The 22,704-nt window shown below is 60.6% G+C and overlaps 3 protein-coding genes across 5 annotated transcripts; all 3 read right to left on the bottom strand.

Moving 5' to 3' along the window:
* Window positions 1–8: 8 nt before the first annotated feature.
* MAFG (MAF bZIP transcription factor G) lies at window positions 9–7,238 on the bottom strand. Of its 2 annotated transcripts, none has more exons than XM_075562385.1 (3): window positions 7,099–7,238; window positions 3,886–3,950; window positions 9–3,810 (listed from the first exon to the last, which is right to left on the bottom strand). In XM_075562385.1, the coding sequence occupies exons 2-3, from the start codon at window positions 3,919–3,921 to the stop codon at window positions 3,358–3,360; spliced, it is 489 nt and encodes a 162-aa protein (XP_075418500.1). In that variant the 5' UTR covers window positions 3,922–3,950; window positions 7,099–7,238; the 3' UTR covers window positions 9–3,357. The 2 variants fall into 2 exon arrangements, with proteins under 2 accessions (XP_075418500.1, XP_075418499.1); XM_075562384.1 differs by lacking the exon at window positions 7,099–7,238 and adding an exon at window positions 6,676–6,799.
* Window positions 7,239–14,119: 6,881 nt separating this feature from the next.
* PYCR1 (pyrroline-5-carboxylate reductase 1) lies at window positions 14,120–17,715 on the bottom strand. 2 transcript variants are annotated; one of them, XM_075562386.1, is made up of 8 exons: window positions 17,650–17,715; window positions 17,266–17,368; window positions 17,071–17,141; window positions 16,205–16,384; window positions 15,891–16,112; window positions 15,687–15,779; window positions 15,424–15,587; window positions 14,120–15,202 (listed from the first exon to the last, which is right to left on the bottom strand). In XM_075562386.1, exons 2-8 carry the CDS (start codon window positions 17,330–17,332, stop codon window positions 15,040–15,042), a joined length of 960 nt encoding a protein of 319 aa, XP_075418501.1. In that variant the 5' UTR covers window positions 17,333–17,368; window positions 17,650–17,715; the 3' UTR covers window positions 14,120–15,039. The 2 variants fall into 2 exon arrangements, with proteins under 2 accessions (XP_075418501.1, XP_075418502.1); XM_075562387.1 differs by lacking the exon at window positions 15,424–15,587.
* Window positions 17,716–21,385: 3,670 nt separating this feature from the next.
* MYADML2 (myeloid associated differentiation marker like 2) lies at window positions 21,386–22,309 on the bottom strand. Its single transcript, XM_075559476.1, has one exon. The coding sequence runs from the start codon at window positions 22,307–22,309 to the stop codon at window positions 21,386–21,388; it is 924 nt and encodes a 307-aa protein (XP_075415591.1).
* Window positions 22,310–22,704: the final 395 nt, after the last annotated feature.

Genomic DNA, 22,704 nt, shown 5'->3' on the forward strand with positions numbered 1-22,704 from the left:
TGCTGGTCTCTTTAAAAGGTGTTTATTGGTCATATACAAAATAAAGAAAACCTTATATATCACAAACATACACTATGTACAGCAATAAATACCCGGGGGGCCCGGCACACGCCGCCCCTCCTGGACAATAATTTAGCAATAAATACTGCGCAGGGCGGGTGGGGCCCGGGCCGGCCGCTCTCCCCGCCCTCCCGGCCTCAGTCCAGCCTCCGGGAGCAGCCGGCCGGGCAGCCCTTGTCCTGTGGCCCTAAGTTGCCAGGAGGAGCTTTCTGAACCCACTCCCGTTTGGTTAAAGGCTTCCGGGGCGGGGCTAAGCGGAGGGGTTGGGGGCGAAAGGGATGGGGTGGGGCAGGAGGTGGCGGTGGCCACAGCCCAAAGGGGTCACCCGGAACAGGGAGATCACAGCCCAGGGACCGGACGGCGGGACGCCCTCTCCGGAGCAAGCCCTGAGCCCTCTGCCTCCCCCCACCTGCTCCCACCAGGCAGGGAGGGAAAAAGCGCCAAAGAGAATTAGTGGCTGGGGGTGGGGTGTGGTGTCAGAAATCGTTAGTGCCTTGGTTCCTTTAATAACTCACAAGATCCCAGAGCGGAAACAGAGCTACAGGCTGCGGCTAACCTGGCCACCCAGCTGTGGAGACAGGACTACAGTCAAGGGGCACCACTGGGAGGGAGGTCCAGGTGTGAAACAGGCCTGACCACCTGGCTCAAGCAAGCTGTAGCCAGTCAAAACTGTTGCCGCCAACTGCTGTACACAGACCAGGGCATGGGCTGGGGAGGGCACGTGCCCAGCAGACACCCCCCTACCAAGTAGTGCCCCTCACCCCCAATGGCAGAGAAGCAGCTGGGGAGCCAGTGGGGCTGACCCCTGACTGCAGAACCGGACTCTGAAACTCGGGGGTCCACGTGAGGAGAGAAGGCGAGCTGGAGCTAGGGCAGGGCCGGAGGAAGACACGGATCATAGTTTACGTGGCGGGCAGGCCTCGGCCCAGGCACTGCCTCGCTGTGTCAAAAGTTCCAGTGGCGGGGAGGAGGACCACCCCCCGCCTCACTGCTGGAGAACGGAATCAACAAGGACCAGAAAAGCACGAAGCAGACAGGTGGACAGGGATCTACTGCCAAGAACCGGGGGAGAGCAGGGGTACAGGGGACCCTCAGGGCAGGACAAGATGGCCCCCCAGACCTGGGGAACAGTAGCCTCAAGCCCAACACTGTGATAGGGGCACGGCCTGCCTGTGACACTACTTTCTCTAAAGTGGCAGCTTCTGCACAGCCCAGCATGCCACCCTGCAGAGGTGACACCAGCCTACCCTGAAGGGAAAGGGCATGGACAGCCTTGTCCTCCTCTGCTCTGCTCAAGTCACTGGATCCCTGTGCCCCAGCAATGCCACTGGGCCCAATGGGACACCACCTGGTGGCAAGAAGTGTGGGGGAACCTGGTGTCCAGGCCCAGAGGGTCTAGGTCTATCTGGTGACAGAGCTCCTCTGAGCAGAGCTCACCCAGAGGCCACCTGCACATGGCACACGCCCGACACACCCACAGAAGCAGGAGACCAGGGCTGAAGACAAAGCCCCCACTGCCCAAGGCCACCCTAAGCTGGCTGTTCACTCCTCCACTACCCTCATCTCTAAGCTCTTGCCACCCGGACATCAGAGAGGCCACGCTCCCACGGCCAGAGCCAGAGTCGTGGCATCTTGGGCCATGTGGGGCACTGCCCCAAGACACCCATTCAAGCAGCTTCCCAGGCCAAAACTGGAGACCAGCCTGGGAAAGCAGCCTGGCTCACGTAGAGAGCTCAGGCGAGAGCAGCAGAGCCAAGGTACCGAATGGGGGTGGGGGTGGGCTTGAGGATAGAGGTTGTAGCCCTTGCTGGTGGAGGCCCTCCCCCCGGTTCTGGGGCTAGGCAGGGGTCTGGTCTGTAAGCAAGGGCTGCCTCAGTCAGGTGAGTGAGCCCCAGCCCTCCCAGAAAGCACCACCCAACCTTGAAATACTTCTAAGACAAATGGGCAGAGAGGTCACAGTCCTCAGTGTGGGCCCAGCAGCACCGCTGATGGGGACAACGAGGAAGACATGCATGCCGCGAGGATACCCACAAGCCACTAGTCAGGGTCAGTGGGCATAGGAGCTCGACAGGAGACCGCTGCAAGGTTTCCAGTCCCACCTGTCCTGCTACTAGCCCAGCCAGGAAGGGAGAGGGGGCCCGCAGGCCAGCCACTGAGGGGTGCGAAACATCTCGGGAAGGAGGGGAGGCTGTGCTGCCCGGAGTCCTGGCCTGAACAGGCAGCTGAAGACAACAACCAAGTCCCAAAAATACACACAGGGGAGCGGACACGAGTGACACCCACAGGTCAAAGGTCACCAGAAGCACCAGCACGTTACGGCCGCACAAGACCTCACCAGGCACGACAAGACCACGGCACCGGCAAGAGACGGAAGCAAAAAGGGCGTAAGTCACTTTTGGTACAATTGCAAAAGAGATATCAAAGGGGGGGGGGGTTAGGGCGCATGGGGGCGGGGTGGGCATTGCAGTTTGGCTTTTTTTTCTTTTTTTAAACTAAGTTTATAAATAACGTCTGATAACTCTGTGTATATAAAAACTAAACTCCAACAGCCACAAAGAGTTGCCCGTAAGTTTACAAGAAAGGTTTTCTGTATTCTTTTTTTCTTCTTTTTAAACTAGCAAAGTCTTTCTCTCACTCCCTTCCCTTCCCATTGACTGGATTGTTCCTTTTTCTTTCCTTCTTTAAAAAAAGACCTTTTTTATAAATGCTCTGCAGCTCTTCGTTCTCCCCTTCAGCTCTGAAACATAGAACTTAATAATGTCGCATAAGGAACCTACTCTTTAAGGAGAAGGGCTATGTAACCACACAAGAAGAGCATGTAAACAGTGACATGGGACCCATCGCGAGGACACACGGGACACAGCCTTCACAGACGCGCACAACCAGTGGTTTTGGTCTTGTTCAGTGCAACGCACCCGGGCCACCCACCCTGCGCCTCGTCCAGGGCACCAGCGCCCGCTCCCGGGCTATCAAGGGCTCAGCAGGCCCTCCAGCTGGCAGTGGCCAGGGCTCTCTGCTCAGGGACACACACGTCCCCTCAGGCCCACACGCACGCTCAGCCTTGGTACAAGTGGGCAGGGGCGACCATCATCACCACGGAATCGACCAATCCCCACATAAGAGACACACGACAGCACGAAATCGAAGGGCCGAGCCCGGCGCCCGGTGGAGGTTGTGCTTTGCGGGGGGAGGGGGGCAGGGGAGAGGCTGGGGACAAGGGGAGGGGGGAGAAGAGGAGGGGGAAGAGGAGGAGGACAGGGTAGCCCCTCGCTGGCCCACCGCCGCCAGCGCGCGTCCCTACGACCGGGCATCCGCCTTGGACTTGACTATCGTGATGACACTGGTGGTGGCCACCTTGCCGGGGACCAGGGGCCCAAGGCCGGCAGCGAGGGGGCCACGGGCGGGAGCCACGGGGCCACGGGCCACAGTCCTGGCGAAGCTCTGCAGCGCCTCGTACTTGGAGCGCAGCGCATCGAGCTCCAGGCGCATGCTGGCGTTCTCCGAGGCCAGCTTCTCCACCTCCTGCTGCAGCTCGGCCTTCTGCTTCTCCAGCTCCTCCTTCTGTGTCACCCGCTTCACGCGGCAGCTGGCGGCGTAGCCCCGGTTCTTGAGCGTGCGACGCCGCTGCTTCAGCTGCATGATCTCCTCCTTGGAGAGGCCACGCAGGTGCTGGTTCAGCTCGCGCACCGACATGCTCACCAGCTCCTCATCCGTCAGGCTGGTGCCATTCTCGCCGGGCTCCCGCTTCACCTGTGGGCAGCGAGCAGGCCATCAGGGGTTGCTGGTCCCGTTGCCACACCCCAGGCCACATCCCTGCAGACTCACCTTCAAAGCCTTGCTTCCTTTATTGGGGGTCGTCATAACCTGGGGGCACAGCAAGCCGACTTGCTCTGCAAGACAGGAGCAGAGGTCAGGGTCCTAGCGCCACGGCCGCCCCTCCCAGCCCACACTGTCCCCTCTGTGCCCTGCCCTGTGGGACCCGGGTGGGGGCCAGGAGGGTCTGCCAGGCAGGGTATTGGCGGTTGTGAGGTCAGGTCGGCAGGGGCAGATGAGAAGGACGGACGGCGGGAGGGGCCGCCCAAAGGAAGCCACCAACTTTAAAAATAGCCCAGTGAGAGCGCCGGTGGCTGTTCCCCGAGTCACGCTGACTCAGCACCCCAAGCTCCCGCCGGCCCGGGGACCCGAGGGAGCTGGTGGCGGGGAAGCGGGCCGGGCCAGAAGCAGGTAAGGCACGAGACTTACTTAGCTGCCACAAGGACACAGCCCGGCCCTCGGAACGGTGGACGGGAGCTCACTTCAGCTGCCCCACAGGTGTCCAGCAGAGCAAAGTGGGGAGGGGGACTTAGGTGGCACCAGTCTGCGTCCTAGCCCTGAGGCTGATGGAGCAACTGGCCCCAGGCCACATTGCACATCCTGCCCCTGCCCCACCCAGCCCCTCCCAGGAGACAGTTGCACAAGTGCCCGCCCAAGGGCCACTGCAGAGGGAGCCCCTTCCTCACCCCAAGGAACCCGGACAGCACCCTACCCATGCGGGACCCTGGCCCCTAGGCTCTGACTGGAGCCCCCACGCAGGCACAGGGAGGAAAGGAGGCGGAAGAGCCTATAAGCAGCTTGGCCCGGTGGCTTTCTTGCTACCTTCAAGACAGCTGTCTGCACCCCCACTGTGAGCATGAGTGGAGGCCAGGTCACCTGCTTCCTGGGATCCTTCCAGGTCCAGCCAGGAGCCTCAGGTGTCACTGAGGGGGGGCACCCCAGCCTGGAACTCTGTGGCAGCAGCCCCAGCTTGGCTCACCCTCCCCCAGTTCAGCACAAAGGCGACTTCCTGAGGAGCGGGCCCAGGAGCGTGAGCTTGGCTGAGCCCGCGGAAAAGTGCCTCCTCGACAGATTTCACCCAGGAAGGCCTGGACTCAGCACAAGCGCAGCCAGTCACTCCCCACCGGGGGGCCAGGCACATGTGTGCATGAGAGTGCGTGTGCGTGTGTGTCAGCGTGGGGGTTGTGCTCATGGGAGGGGTAGTGTGTGAGAGAAGGAGATATATGTGCACGTTTGTGGGGGGGTGCATGAAAGAGTTGTGCATATGTAAGAGGGGGGTGTGCACATGACACAGACGCTCTCACAGGCACAATCTCAGCCAAGCCAGGGTCTCTGGACCCCCGGCCTCTGCCAACCCTGAAAACAGAGATGGGCTGGTAGACATGGCACTTGGGCGTTATCACAGGCCACAGAAAGGGGGTCCCTGAGGCCAGTTAAGATGGCACTGCCAACTCCAGCCCTCCTTCACCCACTACTTAGGTCTGCCTGCCACCCTCTCCGAGGCCAAGGCCCATGCATAGAGAAGGCACAACCGGTAAAGACCCAGCAAAACATCCTAAGTCAGCAGTCAGAGTGAGGGCCAGGAGTAGGAGGGGGTCTGGGCACAGAGGGGGTCTGCCAGCCTGGTGCACAATGCAGATACAAGTCTTTCAGGCCCACCTTCCCCAGGGAGGTCTTTCCTAGGAAGCCACTCTGCGACTCTAAGTTGCATCTCCAGCCCCAAGGACTGCTGCTGAGTACAGGGAAACACCCTCCAGGGGTTCGCCTCGCCCAGGGCTCACAACTCCAGCAAGGACAGCAGGTGTGAGACCAGGAACCTTCCACCCAATCCAGAGGGCCAGCCCAGGCCAGGACACCCTCCGAGCCTGGTCTTTCCAGGAGCACCTGGCCATTAGGACCAACACCCAGCAGGCCCCTCTCTCCTGGCCATCTTCTCCAAACAGACCCAGCCTCTAGTCACAGACACTAAGTGCTCTCATCCCAGCCATGCACACCATCACCTGCTGGGCCCGAAGCCAGGCATCCCTGCGGTCCCCACTACCCCACAGGGCCTGTTCACATGGCCCCTGGCTCCCCTAGTGTTTAGGTCTGCTCCAACATTCTGGGTAGAGAGGTCCCCGTTGCAGGCCATGTCTGTAGGCCACCATCCCTGCTACTGGCTTTCACTCTGGCCCCTGAGTCCCAAGAACCGGTTCAGTTTGGGGAACTGCCTTGGAAGGGCGAGCAGACCTCTGCCTGGGAAGAGCGGGCTTCCTAGGATGGCCTGGACAAATATGTCACCTTGCCAGGTCACCAACTCCACTTGGGCCGCGTCCCCGGACTCCCCTTCACCGCTCCCGGCCCCCGCTCCCTTCACAGGACGAGTGACCTCATGCTGATGACTCAGCAAGTCTCGCTCTGGGCTCGGGCACGCGTGAGCGAGAGCCGAGGCGGCGCGACTGGGCTCGCCGCGCCGTCCGCACGCGCCGCCCCCGCCCGCGAGGACCCCCGCGCGCCGGACACGTAGCAAGGGACACCTGATGAATCAGCAGCGCGCCGCCCGCCACTCTCCGGGCCACCTGGGCGCCCGCCCGGCCCCGCCCTTCCTCCCGCGCCCCTCCCGCCCTCCCTGGGGCGCCCGGGTCCGCGCGAGCCCGGACCTCGGGCGGCCCCGCGGGCAGCCGGGCACCCGGGCGGCACGGCCGCGGCGGGCTGCTGCCCGCGGCGGGCTGGAGGCGCGGCCGCCCGGGGCGCGCGCACGGCAGAGCCAGTGCCCGCGGAGCAGCGCCGCCCGGCGCCCCGGCCCGCGCCCGCCGCACTCACCACACTGCGGGCCCGGCGGGCCGAGGCCGGGCCGGGGCGGGCGGGGCGCGCGGGCTCCGGGGCGCGGGGCGGGCCGCGGCGGGGGCTCCGGGCCCGGGGCTGGGGGGCTCGCCGCCTGCGCGGGCCGGGCCGAGCGCTCGGGAAGGCCGGGCCGGACCAGGCTCGGGATCTGCCGCCGCCGCCGCCGCCGCCGCCGCCGCCGCCGCTCCACAGACGTCACATGATGTTTGGTCACGTGGGCTCCATTCATGAAGCGGCGACGCGACCCAGCACTTAAAGGGGAAGGCGCGGCGGGGGCGGCCGGGGGCGGCCGGGGGCGGGGCGGCCCGGCACTCCCCTGCCCGAGGCTCCGCCAGCCAGGCCCGCCCATCCGCGGGGTCCGGCTGGTACCCGCCGGCCTTTAGACCCCGCCGCCTTGCTTACCTTTCCTCGTCCAGATGTGTTTGTGCCTAGAGCGTCAAAGACAGGTTTCCGAGTTCAGGTCCGACGCGTGTGTTCCCGCAGGGAATGAGAGTGGTCCTTTCCCAGGCGGGGCGGGGGCGCCCACTCAATCTTGGTGTCTCCTTACTTCCCTGGTAAATAAGCCGGCTCCTAGGGTGACGCCCAGCTCCCGGTGGACCTGCGTGCCACTTAAAGTAGTGCGGGCTGCCTCCACCCCACACAGAGCCCTTCCAGTCGGGAGAGGGACGGAGGCTACGCCTGGCTTAGTGTTGGGCCCGCCGCAGGTGTGCAGCCAGCACCTATCCAATTCATGAACACACTGCACTTTTCCCGTCTGCTAGTTTATGGGCCATGCCTCCACCGCTCTCTCCAGCAGTTCTCTCAGCTGCCCACAGTCCCAGAGCCAAAGGTGGCCGGCAAGAGCAGAGCAAGGCTCCCTCTAATCTCATGTGCGCTTGGACTGGCCCCTATCCCTTCTCAGAGGTGAAGCGAGGAAAAGCAACCCACCCAACCTGGCAGCTCAGCTCAGAGGGACTCACATAGGGTGAGCAGCGGGCTGTGGAGGGAAGAGGGGTACTGATTGCATCCGAAGGCATGGCCCAGGGGGGAACCACAGAGCCTGCACTTGGGGAAGAAGGGTGTCACAGGTCACCCCCACAGACTCCAAGGACCCTTCTTTGAAATCCCACAGCCGTTGCCACCTGCTGCTCCGGAAGGAAGGAGCCCAGTGGGTGATTCATCTGGCTGCTAACCACAAGGGAGCAAGAGGAGGCTTTCTATTCTACTAAACATTCATGGGACTGCAAGCCCACAGGGGCAGTTGTGTTCTGCCCTATAGGGTTGCCATGCATTGGAATGGAGAGATGGCACCGAGTTTCGGTTTTTGAGTTTGCTGTGGAAGATGGCTGGCCTAAGCAGTCTTATCTTAACGTGCACCTTAAGGGTGTGGATAGGGTTATCTTCCCTGCCTGCTTGGGCCTCAGCCCCGGGTGGTTCACCTTGTTAGTTGTCCTTAGGAACCGTTGAGGTTCTGACTCATAGCAACCCTGTGTGAAGCACAGGGCAGAAGTGCCAGTCTTCCCCGTCTTCACAGTGGTCCCTATGCCTGAGCCCATTGTTGCAGCCACTGCGTTGCTCTGTCTTCAAGGGCCGTCCTCCTCCTGACTGCCCCTCTACGTTCACAGTCATTATGTCCTCCAGGGACTGGGTTCTCCTGACAACATGTCCAAACTACATAAGACAAAGGCTCGCTTCCTTGCCTCTAAGGAGTATTCTGGCTGTACTTCTTCCAAGACAGATCTGTTTGTATGACAGTCTCTGGCACTTTCATCATTCAAATGCCTCAATTCTTCTCTTTCTTACTCAGTATGCCACTTTCGTATGCATATGCAGCATCGAAAATACCATGACTTGGGTCAGGTACTTAGTCTTCAAAGTAACCACCTTGCTTTACTACACTTTAAAGAAGTCAGGCAGCAGATTTACCCCCTGCAATGAGTCATTTGATCTCTTGCCTGCTGCTCCCATGAGCTTTGATCCCGGATCCAAGTAAGGCAAAATCCTTGACGACTTCCATTCTTTCTCCACCATAATGTTACCTATTGGCCCTATGTGAGGATTTCGCTCTGTGCGTGGAGCTGGCATCCGTGTGAAAGACTGCAATCTGACCTTCAGCATCAAGTGCTTGCAGTCCTCCCCACCTCAAGCCAGCAAGCGAGGCTGTATCACCCGCGCGCCGCTGGTTGTTACTCAGCCTGCCTCCGATCCTGATGCCACAGAGTTCCTCGTATAATCTCGCTTCTCAGCATTAGCCTGCATAAGTGTGCTCGCTTCGGCAGCACATGTACTAAAACTAGAGTGCATAAGTGTGGCAAGAGGACACAAGCACACTTTTCCTGACTTGAAGCCAAGCAATACCCTCTTGTTCTGTTCTCACCACTGTGTCTTGGTCCCTGTGCACCTTCCACATGAGCTCAATGAAGTGCTATGATGCCCATTTCTCTCAAGGTTTCCCCCGTTTATTTCGGCCCACCCAGTGGAATGCCTTGGCGTAGTCAGTGACACAGAAGCAACCATCCTTCTGCCACTCCACCTGACATCAGCAGTGAGATCCCTTGTTCCACTTTCTCTTCTGAATCAGACCTGCACCTCGGGCAGCTCCCTGTCAGTTTACTGCTGCAGCCGCTCTTGGATGATCTTCAGCAACATTTTACTTGCGCGCGATATCAATGACATTGCTCTATAACTTGAACATTCTGTTGGGTCACCTTTCTGATGGAATGGGTACAAATAGGGATCTCTTCCAGTCGGGTGGTCACTTTGTGGTTCATTGTACAGAGGATCGAAACATCTGTTGATTGAATTCTAAAGCCTTTTTTTTTGTAGTGGTAACGGATCGTTACTTTTTCACTGGTGAAATATACTATGCATATTTTACCATTTCAGGCTGTACTGTTCGGTGCCACGGGAGTCCTGGTGGCGTAGGGTATGATCTGCAAGGCCAACAGTTCAAAACCACCTCTGCTGGGGAAAGACGGGACTTTCTACTCCCATAAACTGTACAACCTTGGAAACCCACCAGGCAGCACTACCCTGTTCTACAAGGTCCTTAGGCTCGGCACCAACTCGGCAGCAGTGGATTGTTACTCTTTTAACTCTGTGGCACTAAGTGTGTGCACAGTGTTCTAGCCACCACATCCTTCATCAGATCATGGCTTTATTGTCCCAAACTGAAACTCCAAACCCATTCACCTAGAGCTCCCCAGTCCGCATTCTCCTTTCACCTCCGCCCCCAGTAACCTCCTCTCCACTGTGGCCTCTGTGCTTCTAGGTGTTGCCTGTAAGTTCCACTACGTACAGCCTGCCCTTTGGTACCGGGCTCGGGATCATGCTTCCAGGCCCCCTGGTAGCATGTGTCAGGATTTCCTTCATCACGAACTCCCCTGCCCACCTGTCATCTGGCGGCGGGTGCTTTAGGCTACTGGCACAGTGACCAGTGAAAGGGGGGCTCACACTTGCTCATAAATCCCTCAACTTGTAATGGACAAAACAGTAGCTGGCCCATGTCCTCTGCCCTCCCCACCACACACACGTACTGAGCTCTGGGTCGGCCCGGGATGTCGTGAGAGCATGGCATTGCCATTACCCAGGGTTTCTGAGAACTGAGCTCAGCAGCAGGACCTGGTGGGCCACACTGACTGTCAGGCCTGTCCGTTCACACGCTCCTCCTTGGCCTTGCCTCCACCCTGCTGGAGACGCAGAAACTGGCCCCTCAGGAAGCATGGGGACTGGATCTTGGGGCTGGTATGGGCAGTCCACCTGGGGAGGACCCACTCTCTAGGGGATTCCCCACCCTCATCTCTGGCCCCTCCCAGGATTCACCTGGGCTGGGGACCGCCTGAGAGTATTTTGTGCATCACTATGAAGGCTCCTCAGCTCCACTGGGGGGTGGGGGTGGAGTGTGGGGGAGACACCTCCCACTCAGCAGTCTCGCTCCTCTCGCTCTAAAGGAGCTCCCAGAACGGAAGCCCAGGGAGCCCTTCCGGGGGTCACAAGGGAAGCTGGATTTGAGGTGACTCAGGACAGGTTCCCCCAACATGTGAAACGGGGGCAGGGGTCCTGTGCTACCCACCCTTGGGATGTGGGGGCGGGGCGAACAACAATTCAGGTTCCTCAGCTGCGTTGAATAGTCTCTTAAAGAGTGTCCTGGTCTCCTGTTGGGTGACAGGTGGGGGGGGGGTCCAACCCCCTCTTAGCATCTCCTGACTGGCTTCTAAAATAGACATGGATCCAGACATTGGGCCCTGAACACATGATTCCCGGTACTGGACTCCGGGACCCCAGGATACTGGGCACTGGGACAGCCTCACACCATGGTGGGCCGGCTCTTGTGATGGAGGCCCTATCTATAGTCAGGGCAGAGTTCAGCCCTCCTCCAGACAGACCCGGGACCCTTAGCCTTCCCCATGCTCCTGCAGGTTCCAAAGGGTGCCACAGGTCCCTCCTCAGCAATGCACACATACACCCTCAGCCCGCGCCTCCTCCCTGCCCTCAGCTCCCCTCTTTGCTCAGTTTTGTGCAATCCTCTCAGCTGTGTTCCTAGCTGCTGTTTGTCTGTCTCACTGAGCCCAGGGTCAGGACTCTGCCTCGTCTCTCTTCCTTCCTCCTTTTGCTTGTCAACTGTCTGTCTGACTTCTACATAGCATCTATATAGAAAACTGCTGATTAGCTTTCAAGGCACAGCTCTCCCACCACGCCATGGACTGACCAATGCCCTCTTGATGGGCCACAGACACTTTTTAATGTTATTTTCCACGGACACTTTATTTACATAGTCTACAATTGCCTCATTCACATAGTGTATTGGCCCAGACATGCTTGGCAGTGTGGTGCAGTAGGTGGCTTGGCAGTGCTCCTTTACCCATACCCTTTCTAACTGCCACCAGTTACAAGTCGGGGGTCTGAAACTTTCACGGGGTGGGGTGGGTGGGTGGAGTGGGTCACTGGCATTCACATGAGTCATCTCAGAAGCAGGAACGGAGAATCACACTGCCATGGAGCAAGAGGAGCCCGGAGCGGAGTACTTCTTTGGAACACGCGCCCTAAACTCCTGTCCGAGTCAGTGTGCTGTGACACCAGAGGGGCAGTCGGTGGGTGGCAGGGAGCAGCAGCAGCAGAATCGAGAGCACAAGGTGGAGGTGGGCTTCTCTGTCCTCGGACGGAGCAGGTAAAGGCTTTGGGCAGGAGGCTTGCCTACGGCCTGGTGGTTTCCAGGCATGTAATCAGGTGAGCTGTTTTGGGGACTCCTGGTGCTAAGCTGCACAGCTTTTGAAAGTGGCAACGTCAGAGTGGCATGCCCTTTGGGCACATATTGGCAGCACTAAAGGAGCTCGCTAACAGTGCCAGATCAGGGCGGAGGCCAAGGACCGAGAAAGATGTGCCTGCAGGCGCACGTAAAGAGAGGTGTTTTCCTAGAACTGATGGGTTACACCGCTCACTTTGATTCCACCATGAAAGGGGAAAAAATGTTCTGAAATAGATTGGGGTAATGACTATAATTCTCGACATGATTGAACTATTGAATTGTATGATACGTGGATTATGTGCCAATAAAAACTGTAAAAAATAAAAATTTAAAAGGTGCTCCCAAGCAGAACTGGACCCTGAGCGTTTCTGATCCTGAACCGTACGTATCCTGCTAACTTTGCAAATCAACTCCATCCTCGTGAAGATGCTCTGTGGGATGCGTGTGGCCAACCCAGGGGCTGGGTGAACCCCGCATAGAGGCGTGCAGGTAGCGTGGTAGGAGGGATGGCTGGTGTCAGACAGAGTGGAGGCATGTCCGACCTACACCAGGGGCTTGGCCTTGGGCCGAAATGGAGTTTGATTCTGCTTCCACGTGGGAAGCTGGAGGTCAGCCGCGGCCTCCAGCTGGGGCACACAGGTACAAGCATGCCAGTCACAGGGCAGGCTGCAGGCCAGGCCAGACAAGTAGCAGGCAGACTTGTTTACAGCTGGCCCAGGAAATGTCAATTGATTTGGACAAATGTAGCAAACCCTCTGCTGTAGAATACTAAGCTTATGGGACACGGACACACACACACACACACACACACACACACACACACACACGGGCTTCTGACAAATGTAGCAAATCCTTTGCTGTAGAATACTAAGCTTATGGGACACACACACACACACACACACACACAGGCTTCTCCTGGCTTCATAGACACTTACCTCACCACAGTAAAAACCCAGGTGACGCAGAAATTTTTCAGCCTGGAAGGAAAACTCCCTCTGTCACCCAAGCTGTGACACACACACACACCCGCCCCCCGTCTTTCCAGAACATTCTCTGCATGTTTGCGTCCTTGTGGATGCACTTATCAAATATTTGTCGTGTGGTTTGTACAAACATTGCTGTTTGTAATGCACAAGCAGCTGTTTATTTGGAAACGTATGAAGTGTCCACTTCAGTGACATTAGGGACATTCAACAATGGGCAATGACCACCATCATCTCCCAAAGTTTTCCAAGACCCCAAGCAAAAACTCACATGCCTTCAGTAACTCCACTTTTCCAGCACCTGGTGACCACCATACTTTGGTCTCCATGCTAAAATAAAAGGCTACTATGGACAGGGCCGACAGAGGACTAGGACCCATGCCTACCCCTTGGGTCTCGTCCCCAGCCTGCTGCAGACTCAGGATCAGCAGAGTTGGCAGCTGCCGAGTTCCTGCCTCCCGTCCCCTAGGTGTCACTTCTCAGTGGTCTCCCCTGCTGGTCCAGGTCTCTGGCCCATGCTGAACCCAAGGAGCCTGGGAAATTGGTCCCTTCCTGGTGGCATGGGGCTTAAGCATTTGGCTGGGATCTAAAAGGTCAGCAATTCCAAACCATGAGCCCACCCACCCCCATCCCCAAGGGAGAAAGACGGGGCTTTCTATCTTGGAAACTGCCATGGGGCAGTTCTACCCTGAGCCTGGCCCAGACCTGAGGGGGGCCCCTTGGTCCTGGGCAGGAATGTAACTTGTGGGACATTGTGCCCCACATCTAGGTGCATCCTATAGGCTGGTCCCCAGTCCTATGCACACCTGGTCCTGTTTCTCTCTACAGGGCTCTTGTCCCCAGGAGAGCCCCTCTGCGTACCTCACAGCTCCCCACTGAGGCCCAGGGGAAAGGAAGGGGCCGCATGAACCTCTGGTCTGGAGCTTGCCCAACCTGCACACCCAAGGAGCGTGGACAGCCCCCCACTGCTTCCTGCCTCCCCATGTCCACATCCAGTACCTGCTCTTCACCCCACAATCCTAGCTGGGGGCCCTCTTACCAGGACTGTCCCTACCAGCAGGCTGGGGAGGTTGGTGCCCCCAGCCCATTAGGACCTTCTTGTAGGCCTACTCTGAAGGCTCCTGGACCCCTCTGCCAACCCATATGCACTCCCCCTCCCCAAGGTAGCAGGCGCCCTCTGGGCAGGCATGGCGCTGCTAACCCTGGACAACAGAGAGAAGCTGGACATGGGGCACCTTTATTGAACCTGAAGTTGGGGAAAGCCGAGGGAAGGAGAGTGAAGGGAGGGAGACAGCGCAGAGGGGAGGGAGGGAGGGCAGGAGAGCAGAGGGAATGTGGGCAGGTTCCACATTGGGAGGAATCTGAAGGGAGTCAGCAGCCGGGTGGGTGGTCCACCTACACCCTGCAGCAGCCTGCTGTCCAGTGCCTGGCTGACCCTTCCACAGGGTGAGAATACAGGCAAGAACTGGGGGTGGGAGTTGCAAGGCAGAAGGGGCAGGCCTCGCCAGAGCACTTTGACCTTTAAGCTCAGGAAGGGACCAATGCCCCCTGGGCTGACATAGGGCAGCAGGGAGTCCCTAGGCCTGAGTGAGGGGGAGGCTTGGTTTCCAGTGGAGCAGGAGGGACACTGAGTTTCAGAGAGCCTGCCAGACTCAGACCAGGTAGCACCTGGAAGTCTGTTCTGGTTTGGGCTAGAGTCCTGGAACTGGAGGATGACCCCCATCTTCAGGGTGAGGAGGCCAGAGGGAGGGCATGCACCTTGAAGCAGCCACCTGAGAGAGGGCAGAGGCCAGACCGGCACTTGGGGAGTGCAGGCAGGGAGATAGGCCCCGTGGGGACCCCCTAGGACTAAGACACTGACAGAGAAGACCTGCCCTGAGCAGACTGAGTGTCCCCTCGGGCCAGCGCCTAGAACTCAGCCTCTGCCCCTGTGCTGCCCAAGAACAGACTCCTGGCTGGTCAAGCCCCCGCAGATGGGACCTCTGCCAGAGCAGCCCTCGAAGGGAACCGGGCCGGCGGGGGTGTCCAGTGGCAGGGATGTGGCCCTGCACTGACCAGGCCAGTGCCAGGGCGAGAGACCCCGGGGCAAGGTCTCTGAACCTGGGGAGAAGGTGGAGAGCAGGCCGGTGGGCTGTGTCACTCCTTGCCGGCTGGGGCCAGGCTTTGGGGGAGCAGTTTGGTGAAGCCAGAAGGGGACAGTGAGGCCCCAACAGGGTCATCCAGCTTCACTTTGTCCAGCACAGTCTTCTTGATGGCGGCAGGTGACACCTTCTCCTGGGCAGCCATAGACTGCAGCTCTCTGCAGGGAAACAGGACACCAGGCCATCAAGACCCCTGTCCTCTCCAGGCGGAGCCCGGCATCCAAAGGGAGGAAGGGGCTGAAGGCTCCCGGTCCTACCAACCCTCTGGTGCAAGCTGCAGACTACGGGCACTCTGTCCAAGCTGGCTCAGTGCCTTCCCCATCCCTCGGCCCATGCCCAGACTGCTGATGTGGGCGGGGCCGTGCTGCTGGGTGCCCACCGTGTGCGGATGCAGGAGGCCTCCACGGCATTGATGAGCAGCGAGCGGAAGCCACCGCTCTCCAGCACGTGCAGGGCATGGATGGTGGCGCCCCCCGGGGAACAGACATTGTCCTTGAGCTGGCCTGGGTGCTGCTCCGAGTCCAGCAGCATCTTGGCAGCCCCCTGCAGTGAGAGGGAGGGAACCTCCAGCCCTAGTACCATCCTCGGGCCCCACCCGCGCATCCCGGGGAGCCCCCACCAGAGGCCAGGCAGCACACTGACCAGCAGGGCCTGGGCACCGAGACGGACCGCCAAGCGCCGTGGGAGCCCCATCTTCACTCCGCCGTCCGCCAGAGCGTCCAGCGCCGTGAATGCCTGGGGAAGAAGACGCCTGAGCAGCCGACCAGCCTCGCAGCCCAGCCTGGACTCCCCATCTCCCACCCCCATGGGCCTTGGGCAGGCGGGCAGGCAAGCAGAGAGACTCACGTAGGCAGGGCCGCTGCCGCTGAGCCCCGTGACAGCATCGATGAGGTCTTCCTCCACCTCGGTGCAGAAGCCCACGCTGCTCATGAGTTGCTCCAGTAGCCGGCCGTCCTCCACCTGGGCATGGGTGCCCGTGGCATACACAGTGGCGCCCTCCCGCACCACCACGGGAGTGTTGGTCATGCAGCGGATAACCTTAGGGGTCAGCTGAAAGGCTGTCAGCTTCTGTAGGGTGGGGGTGGGGAGATGGGTGGGTGTGGCCGTGCATGCACACAGGCTGGGGACTGCCCACCACACCTCTGTACCCGAGGCCTGACCTTCTCTATGGAGCTGATGGTAACGCCAGCAGCACAGGATACCACGATGTGGCGGTCCTCGATGTCAGCACCAATCTCGTCCAGGATGAAAGGGATGATGTGCGGCTTCACGGCCAGGAAGAGCACATCGCTGTGCCGCACCGTCTCCTTGTTGTGGGGTGTCAAGGCCACCCCCATCTTCTGCAGGGAGTACAGGGGGAGTGGCGTTCAGCACCTAGCACAGGTTTGCCCCTTGGTTTGCAAGAGCACAAGGGTAGCCCAGACAATGGGTGTGGCCAAGGCTGGGGGATAGGCAAGGCTCTCTGGGGACGCTACTCTTCCTCTACTGCCCTCCCCCCAATAATGGAGGAGCACTGGTGAGCACTCCTTTGGCAGAGGGAAGGCTGGCCTCACCCCAACCCACCTTGACCTCAGCTGCGGCCTCCTCTCATGTCCTGGGGAGGGCACTGAAACAGGGCTTAGGCTAGGCACTACCACCCTTGGGGCTTAGAATGCTAACCCTCTCTCAGAACCTTTCCTTGGCCCCACCTGCGTAGCTAGACTCCCTCAACCCCCAGGCCTCAAGTGGTGACCCCTGCTCAAACTGTGGCAGCAGAAGACCCCCACATAGCAACACCCTGAACCAGCAGCGGCCCACTGACCTGCGATCTGGATCAAGCAGTAGATGAAGGGAGGACAGGCAGGGAGAGGGCAGGCTTGTCTGCCAGCCCCTGGCCAGGGTTAATCCTGTTGTTGGTCCCCCAACCCTCTCCTCCTCCTCCTCCTCCTCCAGGCCAGCAAACCACCCCCACCAAACACACACACCAACACCCTCAGGACTCAACTCCCCACACAAACACCCACCACCTCCCACATAGAGCACCTACCCTGAGAGCAGAGACCGTGGCCAGGTCCATGTCTGGGGAGCTGGCCATTATCTTGTGGGCAGCCAGGACACCTGGGGGTGGGGGAGGTGGTTCTTCCTTCAGGCCCGGCTCAGGGCTTCCCCCACCCCTGCTGCCCACTGTATCCAGGAGGCGGAGAACCGCAGGAGCCAGGAGCACCCGCCTGGCGGGACCTACCTGCTGACGTGAAGCCCTTGGCGAGGGCGAAGGCCAGCTGTCCGGCCCCGATGAAGCCCACACTCATGGTCTCGGCGCTGCAGCGGCTCCGGTTCCACAGAATCTGTCGTGGGACGCGACGTGGCACGGCCGCGGGGTCAGGCGGGCAATGACGGGAGCCACACCCCCACCCTGGTGGGTCGTCCCCCGCTCCCGCCCCCCCCCCCGGCGGTCCGGAGGCACGGGGCTGGGGTCAGTCTTTTGGAAGGGGTCACTCCCAGAAAGGGTGTGGGCGACCCTCCGCGTCGGACCCTGCCGGCCCGCGCCCCCGCCCCCCGGATTCTGCAGCGGTTCCCCGGGCCGAGTCCCTGGCCACCCCGCAGGACGCCCCCCGCACGCCCCTACCGCCGCCAAGTCACCCCGCCGACCGCTCCCGCCCGCCGCCAGGTAGCCAGCCAGCCACGCGGCACCAGAGTCTCCGCCCCGCCACCCCAGCCAATCCGCGGCGCGGCCGCCGGGCGCCGGCCAATCGGGAGGCGCGGCTCCGAAGAGGGGGCGGGGCGGTTGCATCATCCTCTGTGTGCCTCCCTCCTACCCGCTCCCGCCGGATCCCCCACAACTCGCGTGCTGGCGCCCCTGGCGCACGTACGGGGCTGCCGGGGGCGGGGTTGGCCGCGGGCTCGGCTCTGCGGGTGGGGGTCGTGGGGGGGCTGGCTCCCGGGGGTCGGCGGCCGGGGTGGGGGGTGGGGAGAGGGACTGGCTCCCACGCAGGCCTGTCAGGCCGGACCGCGCGAGTGGCTTCTGCGCACCAAGGCGGTCTCTGTGTCCGTGGCCCGATGGAGGTGCCGCTCAGGTAGCCCACAGGGCAGAGTAGAAGCGCCCAGAGGGTTTGGGGGGACAGTGGCCTGACGTGGTCATTTAATGCTTGGAATATAGCTGGTGACAGTGGCTCAGGCCTCTGGTTGTGCCCCCACTCACTCCTATAGACTCACTGGTTCTTTCCTGAACCACCCAGACAGACCACCCAGAAGATAAGACTCTGGAAACATCCTGGGGGGTTGGGGGGGTTCTTCATCCAAGGTGATAACTTTATTCCACCGGACTCTGCTTCCCCTGAACTCAAAACTCTCGGCATTGGAGAGCAGGACTGACTACTCTTCAGGGTTTTCCGGATGGTAACCACAGCTTCTCAAACCTATTGGTCCTGATTCCCCATTTCCAGAAAACAAAATAAAACCTCAGTGCCCATCCCCAGCAATAAAACCTTTTGGTACTGTAGCCCACCACCCAGGATAAAATCGGGAGGCTCTTTTCAGCCCCCCAATACCGTCCCCACAGTGCTACAGGCCTCCTTTTTCTGGAATTAGGTTTATGGGAGGAGCTGAGGTTTATGGGAGGAGCTGACCCAGGCCTTGGGCAGAGCGTGGGCACAGGGAGACCACTGACAGGGCACCTGGCTGCTCCCTCTGACCGGAGCCCAATTCCTGGGAGCCTCTGTGACTGCCAGGTGTCTGGTGTCCATGTGGAAGCACTGTGGTCTCCAGGCCCTGCAGTCAGTACCCGTATTCCTGCCCCTCCCACCAAGCCCAGAGGGAGTCCCACACATGTCCCCTGACTTCTCATGCTTCATCTAGCCGCCCCCCGCCACCTTGGCCCAGGGGGAGCAGGACTCATGGTGGGAGTCTGCATGGGGCAGTCTGGGGTCCCAGCCAGCAGCGGGGTGAAGACTAAGACTCGAGCCATTTGGGTCCCAGCCAGAGACAGGACCAGAGTGGGCATTTTCTCGTTTCTCTCTGTAGCTCCAGGAACCAGGGAGGTGCTGTGCACCCAGCTGGGGGAAGACTGGGTGTTTTGGCCACAGACACAGACCAGGGTCCTGAGGGCCCACACCCTGCCCTCCTCATTGCCTTCGACACGACACGGCCACCACAGTACCGTCATACTGCCACCCTGCTGCTCACTGACCTGTTACACCCTACAACCCCACTCCACCTCTGGTCCCTGTAGATGTCCTCACCTCCCCAGAGTGGGGGCCGGGGATACTCGGAGAAATGTGTCCAAAGCTCCCAGCTCAGAGGAAAGGTCCCGATCCAAACCCACAGACCACAGCCCCTGAGCGTAGCTTCAGCAGAAGGCCCTCTAGGCTGTAACTGATGATATACAAACAAGCTCACACAGGGCCCCTCGGGAGGGAGCGGCTGGGCCACTGGGAGACCGCGATGCTGTTCCACGTGGAGACCGCTTGGTGTGTTTTGTCGGGAATTTTCTCACCACAGCAAGAACAGACAGGCTGCTCCTTCCTCTGGTCCATGGCTGAGCTGACCACAGCAGCTTTTGGGCCTCACTGACTGGAGCCCTGGTCCCCTCCCCTCTTTCCCACCCACCTGGGACCTTTGAGTCTTAGGGCACGGGAATCGCTGGCCGCTGAAAGCTTGCTCCAGAGATTGTCTGGAAAAGCGGGGAGAGGGCTGGCATCCCTCCAGAGAGGAGGTCCCCAGGGAGGTGGAAAGAAGTAGCCTCCTGCTCCATCGTCCCCTGCCTTGCATCTCAGCCATGGAGACCCTTTGGGAGAACTGCAGACTGAGCAACTGCCTGGAGCATGTGTGTGCCCCACCCCCATCTAGTAGAGGGCAGAGGGCAGGAGACCCAAGTGGCCTCCAACTTCCACTGGGTTTCCTGGCCTATGTTCTGTGTGACCACCACAGGGCCTCTTTGGAGCCCCCCCGTAAAGAGGCTGGGGTTGTGGTCTGGGGACTTTGGCGGGAGGCCGGGCACAGAACCCCTGGACAGGAGGATGGGCTGGCACTGGCCCCTTTCTCTCCACCTGAGGCCAGCACCTTCGGAGATGGCTGTTGGAACGGTCCTGATGAGGGTGGGGCATGCTGGCCCTTTGCTCTGAGACTGCATCAGTGCTGTCCACGAGCCTTCAGCCTTCCCTCACCGCCCCCCTGCCCACCCACCCTGGCAGCACCCCTCCTTGGGGCTGAATCTGAGCCCACTGGCGCTGAAGACAGACGTCTGGACCAGCTCAGGTGCAAATAACATTGGTGTTTATTTCCTGTCTGAGGGTCTGGGACCCAGTCTGAGAGCAGAGGGCTGCTGTGGCCACTACCCGCCAGCTCAGGGCTGGGGCAACTCAAGCCTGGTGTTGTCGTGTCTGTCTGTCTAGCACAAGGAGCTGGCTATGGGGGGCGATGGTCAGTAGCCATGGTGGTCACAGAGTGTTGGGCACGTGGGAGCCCAGAACCCAGGCTTGCTGCCCCTGGAGAACCCTGGGTCTGACCCTCGCCAGGGCCTAGCCTAGGTTTTCTGGCTGCAGAGAAGGTGGGTGTAGTGTCCTGCCCCGCGTGGTGGTCGGTGTGTTGTTGGCATGTCGGTCTGCTGCAGTGGCCCTGGACATGGATGGGCAGGCAGTGAGGCTGGCCACCTTCTCTGTGCTGGCTGTGTCCTCCAGTCCTGGTGACCCCGAGCTCTCCTGTTGACACTCAGCCTTGCCGTGGCCTGGCCCTCCCAGGCCCCACCACGCCTCTGGGAACAGTGCCTTTGTCTGGCACGAGTGTGGTCACCAAACCCTGACAGGCACACTCCTAAATCCTCTGGCCTCAGTGTCCCAGTCTGCATGGTGGGCCAGGGCACCAGCGACTTCCAAGTTCCTGAGTGTCAGAACAACCCATCCTGGTGCAGGGAGGTACCAGAGGTGGGGGGAGAGAGAGAGGTGGGGAGAGAGTGGGAGACAGAAGGTGGTGGGGAGTGGAGAAGAGGAAGTGAGAGAGAGAGATACCAGACAAGGAAAAGGGGTGGAGAGAGAGAGAAGGGAGAAAGGTGCCAGGACAGAGACAGAAATGGGGACTAGGAGGCAGAGAAGGGGACCCAGGGAAACCGAGAGAGAACTGGAGCCCCCTCCCATCTCCCTGTTTCCAGTCTCCAGCCCTTCTGCCCCGTCTCTGCCCTCCTCTGTCCTGCGCCTGTGTCCCTCCTCAGAGTCCCTTCTCCAGCCAAGCCACTGGAGAATGTCAGAAGTCCAAGAGAGTCTCAGCAACAGCCTGCCCACTGGGGTGTCTCATCCATCTCCCTGGCACCTCTTGCCCCCTCCCCATGTGTGCCCAACCTCACCACCCTACCGCCTGGCTGCCGCCCCCGGCTACAGCGTGGGCACGAAGCGGATTCTCTGGGAGTAGGCCAGGTCGGCGGTGTAGAGGAGCAGATTCACGTAGGTGAAGATAGCCACCACCAGCTGACTGTCCCAGGGGCAGCGCCCACGGGGACAGGCCGCTGGCCGCCAGGGCTCGCCGTACTTGGGGTCGAAGCAGAAGACAGGCCAGATGACAGCGGCGCTGAGGTACAGCAGCACCGCCACGAAGGTGTACACTACCACCAGACGGTCGAAGGGGCAGCCCAGGCCGCCCGTGTGGCCCATCACGCTCAGGGCCACCACGGCCACCGTGACCAGGAAGCACAGGCTGTAGACGGCCACGCACCACTGGGTGGCTGCGTAGCGCTCGTAGCGGCTGTCGTAGACCAGTGCCCCGAAGATGATGCAGGCCACAAAGGCCTGAACGATCTTCAGAAGCCCGGACACTGTGGCCATGTAGCTGGCCACCTGGCCCGGCCGGGCTCGGGTCAAGGCCACCTCGGCGGCATACGTCAGGAAGAGGAGGCCAGCAAAGACGCTGGCGGCCAGGCGGAAGTCCCGGGCAGTGCAGCCAGCGGGCTCGGGTGGGCACTGCAACCGGGTGAAGTACAGCGGGTAGACGACTGCAGCCGTGGCGGTCAGCAGCGTGGCCAGCATGGCGAAGGCGGCCGTGAAGTTGCCCCAGGACAGGCGCAGGCAGCTGTGCAGGCGCATGAACTCGCAGGCCACCACCAGGCCCGAGAAGGCGAAGCAGAAGCTCCAGGCGGCCAGGCAGAAGGTGCCCTGGACGCCCGCGAAGCCGCCCCTGTGAGCCACCAGGCTGAAGGTGGTGCAGCCGAAGGCCAGCTGCAGCAGGCGTGCTGTGCCCACCGGGGAGGTGACTGCAGCCAGGTGGAGGTAGCCACCCCTGGGCGGCTCCATGGTGCTGCCCATGTCAGCCCCTCCCTTCACTCCAGGGTCCCGCTGCGTCCACTGCTGCCGAGATGTGGGCCCTCTGTCCGTCTGTCCCCCCACGGCAGCAGCGGCACCAGTGCCCGCAGAGGCGCCTAGGATGACATTGCAGCACTGCTGCCAATGCGGGGAGGGCCAGCCCCCCCAGCGCTATAAATAAACCACCATCAGAACCCCGGAATAGCGCAGCCCACGTGCCTGTCCCCCTCCCTGAGGGACACCTGACCCCATCCCACACCCGGCCCCCCCGCCAGAGCCATTAACCCCTTGGCCCTCGGTCCCCCTTCCCCGCCACTCAATGCGTCCAGGAGGGGGAGGGGAGGGGCACAGAGCGGCGGTCCATGGGGTCCTCAGTGCTCACCCTGAAGTGACAGCCC

The sequence above is a fragment of the Tenrec ecaudatus genome, chromosome 10, assembly GCF_050624435.1.
Source record: "Tenrec ecaudatus isolate mTenEca1 chromosome 10, mTenEca1.hap1, whole genome shotgun sequence".
Lineage (NCBI taxonomy): Eukaryota > Metazoa > Chordata > Mammalia > Afrosoricida > Tenrecidae > Tenrec > Tenrec ecaudatus.

Bases quoted from the DNA above. Each gene is read 5' to 3' on its own strand.
- PYCR1 (XM_075562386.1), bottom strand. From the start codon at position 17,332: ATGAGTGTGGGCTTCATCGGGGCCGGACAGCTGGCCTTCGCCCTCGCC. The intron at 16,385-17,070 runs GTAGGTGCTCTA...TACTCCCTGCAG, and splicing joins CCACGGTCTCTGCTCTCAGG to AAGATGGGGGTGGCCTTGAC. The intron at 15,203-15,423 runs GTGGGCACCCAG...GTTTCCCTGCAG, and splicing joins GCCTCCTGCATCCGCACACG to AGAGCTGCAGTCTATGGCTG.
- MAFG (XM_075562385.1), bottom strand. From the start codon at position 3,921: ATGACGACCCCCAATAAAGGAAGCAAGGCTTTGAAG. The intron at 3,811-3,885 runs GTGAGTCTGCAG...CGCTGCCCACAG, and splicing joins AAGGAAGCAAGGCTTTGAAG to GTGAAGCGGGAGCCCGGCGA.
- MYADML2 (XM_075559476.1), bottom strand. From the start codon at position 22,309: ATGGGCAGCACCATGGAGCCGCCCAGGGGTGGCTACCTCCACCTGGCT.